General features: G+C 31.6%; 1 protein-coding gene across 1 annotated transcript; it reads left to right on the top strand.

Moving 5' to 3' along the window:
- The first annotated feature begins 1,151 nt into the window (after positions 1–1,151).
- LOC113366468 lies at positions 1,152–1,901 on the top strand. Its single transcript, XM_026608074.1, has 2 exons — positions 1,152–1,703; positions 1,800–1,901. Exons 1-2 carry the CDS (start codon positions 1,152–1,154, stop codon positions 1,899–1,901), a joined length of 654 nt encoding a protein of 217 aa, XP_026463859.1.
- The last annotated feature ends 1,421 nt before the right edge of the window (positions 1,902–3,322 follow it).

Below are 3,322 nucleotides of genomic sequence, written 5' to 3' on the forward strand. Positions count from 1 at the left end.
AAAATAAATTTAAACAACATTTGTTATTTGTTTATTGCTTATTAATTTATATACATTTATGTCATGGGATATTAAAGAAGAAATACTAATTTCATTGAGGAAGAAATTCGTCGACTACTAAATTATTTCAAATAAAATTCTTTGAACAATAAATTACTACTAATGTCTAATTTCTTTATTTGTGAATACATTAAAAGTAAATACATTAAGAATATTAGGAATACATTAAGTAAAAACAAATGTACTATGCATTTTTTGATGTTTCTGAAAATTCTTTAATATTTCAATAGATTAATGTTTACATAGCTGATAAAAAATTTTATTAGTTCAACGAAAATATATATATATATATATATATATATATATATATATATATCATTATAATTAATATATATTATTATAATAAAGATTGAGAAATATATATCGTTTTTTGTATAATTTATCACTTAGAAACGCATTGTTATAGCTTTATATTGTCTTCACATTTAGTGTTTAACATTTAGCATAAAAGCGCAGTTTAATATATTATAGAATCTATTATATTAAGTTGGTGATATACATTTTACATAAATGTAGTGTTATAAATTTCAAGCAACGAATTTTTTACTAATTATTTGTTTTATTTAATTTAATAGAATTTTTTAATATATTTTAAGATTTAGAACAAGAAACAAGCTGAAAAAAAAGTTTTAAGGAAAATTATGTTTAAATTACACATTATGATTATGTGTTACTTTGATTATCATTTAATCTTCTTATTACTTTCTTATGTGCATCATATTTTCTTATCTTCAATATTTCCTATGTGTTTGCGTTATTTTTTAAGTATTCTATTTTATACATTTTTTTAAGCTTATGTTAGTAATAAGTTAAATTTGAATGCAATGGTCATCAGTGCAAACATTGATGTATGAAGTTAGCTGTAATATAAGTAATATTAGTTGATTAGTTAACATAAGGATTAATGCTTTGTTTGATTACTCTTATTTTATCGATGGTTTGAAGCTTAATGCCGAATCAAATTTATTGTGAAAGATAGTGAGAATACAGAGTTATTGAAGAAGTGTAGTGTTTTAGTGTGATTTAGGAGAATTACAAACCCTATATACAGTAGTATCTATACTATATAAATCTGATACCAGCTGTTCACGATGCCGAGAAGAAACAGACCTGACATTGGTCATCGAAGTCGATTAACACGCCTAAAACGTAATTCGCGTAATAACCGCACTGATGGGCAGATGGAGACTGATAATAATGATAGCCAGATTGGAATGACAGATTTGCTTGAATTTAGAGAACAAGGTGCTGCAAATCGATCGCAACAGCAGCGAGCACGCGAAAATGAAACTTCTCGAATTCGCAGAAGCAATGCTTTAGTCAACCTGGAGCGAGCAGCATTCTCTTATGATCCGGAAATAGATTACAGTTTTACACACAAATTTGTAAAAATTGGAGACATGTCGATCATTTGTCAGCACTGTAAAGCCTTAAAATACAATGGTGAATTTGCAGGACTATGTTGTGCTGGCGGTAAGGTGAAGTTGCCACAATTGGTACCACCACCTGATCCATTCCACTCACTAATTTTTGGAATGACCAATGACTTTTTATCCAACATCCAGAAATATAATAATTGCTTCCAAATGACATCTTTCGGAGCAACGCATATCGCACAGAACAATTTCATGCTGACGTTCAAGGTCAGTATGAAATATCTGACAATGTATAATAATGTTTCTAATGTTAATTTGTATTTGTATCAAAAATAAATTGAAAATGTCATAAAAAATTACAAGGTGCAAGGACAAGTTCATCACCTATTGGGAGCACTGCTGCCATTACCAGATGCAGATCATCAATTTCTACAAATTTATTTCCTAGGCAATCAGGACGCTTAAGTTGATACGCGTTATACCCATAATCCATCAGTAAAGCGATCCGTTGTCCAACAACTGCAAACGTTTCTTCATTTCAACAATCGTTTAGTGAATTTATTCAAAGTGGCACTTGATCAAAAGCCAACAGACAGCCGTAATATTGTAATAGGAGCTAACAAAACACCTGCTGGTGAGCATGCAGAAAGATTTAATTCACCAACAATTGATGAGGTGGTTATAGTCGTTGTTGGAGAAAATATGCAATTAAGAGATATTGTGTTTCATCGCCAAAACAATGAATTAAGGCGCGTGTCCGAAACTCATAGGTCTTACGATGCTTTCTAATATCCGTTAATCTTCTGGCAGGGAGAAGATGGCTACCACTTTAGTGTCAAAATGGTTTATCCAATATCAGGCAATTATAAACATAAGTAAATCATATTTTTTAACTCAATATCTATATTATTATTTGTGATTTTAGGTGCTGAAACCAATAAAAAAGTTAGCGCTATGAATATTTATTCATAGAGGCTGATGATCCGTGATGGTAAAATAAACCACGTTTTGATGTGTCAACGACTTTTTCAACAGTTCGCTGTTGACATGTATGTCAAAATTGAGACTGAGCGATTAACATACATCCGCTTAAACCAACACCTTCGATCTGAGAAATACATCCATCTACGTGATGCTATTATTGCCGATGGTAATGCAAACAATGTGGGTAAAATGACAATTTTGCCGGCTACCTACATTGGAAGCCCGCGCCACATGCACGAATACGCACAAGACGCATTGACATACGTTAGAAAATATGGTCGCCCTGATCTATTCATTACATTCACATGTAACCCGCAATAGATAGAAATTAAGAAAGAATTGATACACGACCAAACACCAGGATATAGACATGATATTACTGGCAGAGTTTTTAAACAAAAATTGAAATCTTTGTTGAATTTCATAATAAAGCATCATGTATATGGCCAAGTACGTTGCTGGATGTACTCTGTTGAGTGGCAAAAGCGTGGTCTTCCACATGCGCACATCTTAGTCTAGTTAATTGACAAAATGAGGCCAGAAGATATTGATTCAGTCATATCAGCAGAGATTCCTAATAAAAATGTTGATCCAAATTTGCGTGCAATAATTACTAAACATATGATACATACTCTGTCAAGTCAATAAAATATATATGCAAATATATTAACAAAGGTAGTGACATGGTCATGTTCGCTGTTGCTAACATGTAACTAACAAGTAGAAGTTTCTGAGTATCAGATGAGTCGCTACGTAAGTAGCAATAAAGCAATTTGGAGAATTTTTTCTTTCCCAATATATAAAAGACACCCATCTGTAGTCCATTTGGCAGTCCATTTAGAAAATGGACAAAGAGTATATTTTAACCCCGTTAATGCTGTTGATAGAGCGGCGCATCCACC

The sequence above is a fragment of the Ctenocephalides felis genome, unplaced genomic scaffold (assembly GCF_003426905.1).
Source record: "Ctenocephalides felis isolate EL2017-DRISC unplaced genomic scaffold, ASM342690v1 CF-g0.4_SCAFFOLD_00595, whole genome shotgun sequence".
Classification (NCBI taxonomy): Eukaryota; Metazoa; Arthropoda; class Insecta; order Siphonaptera; family Pulicidae; genus Ctenocephalides; species Ctenocephalides felis.

Bases quoted from the DNA above. Each gene is read 5' to 3' on its own strand.
- LOC113366468 (XM_026608074.1), top strand. From the start codon at position 1,152: ATGCCGAGAAGAAACAGACCTGACATTGGTCATCGAAGTCGATTAACA. The intron at 1,704-1,799 runs GTCAGTATGAAA...AAAAATTACAAG, and splicing joins ATTTCATGCTGACGTTCAAG to GTGCAAGGACAAGTTCATCA.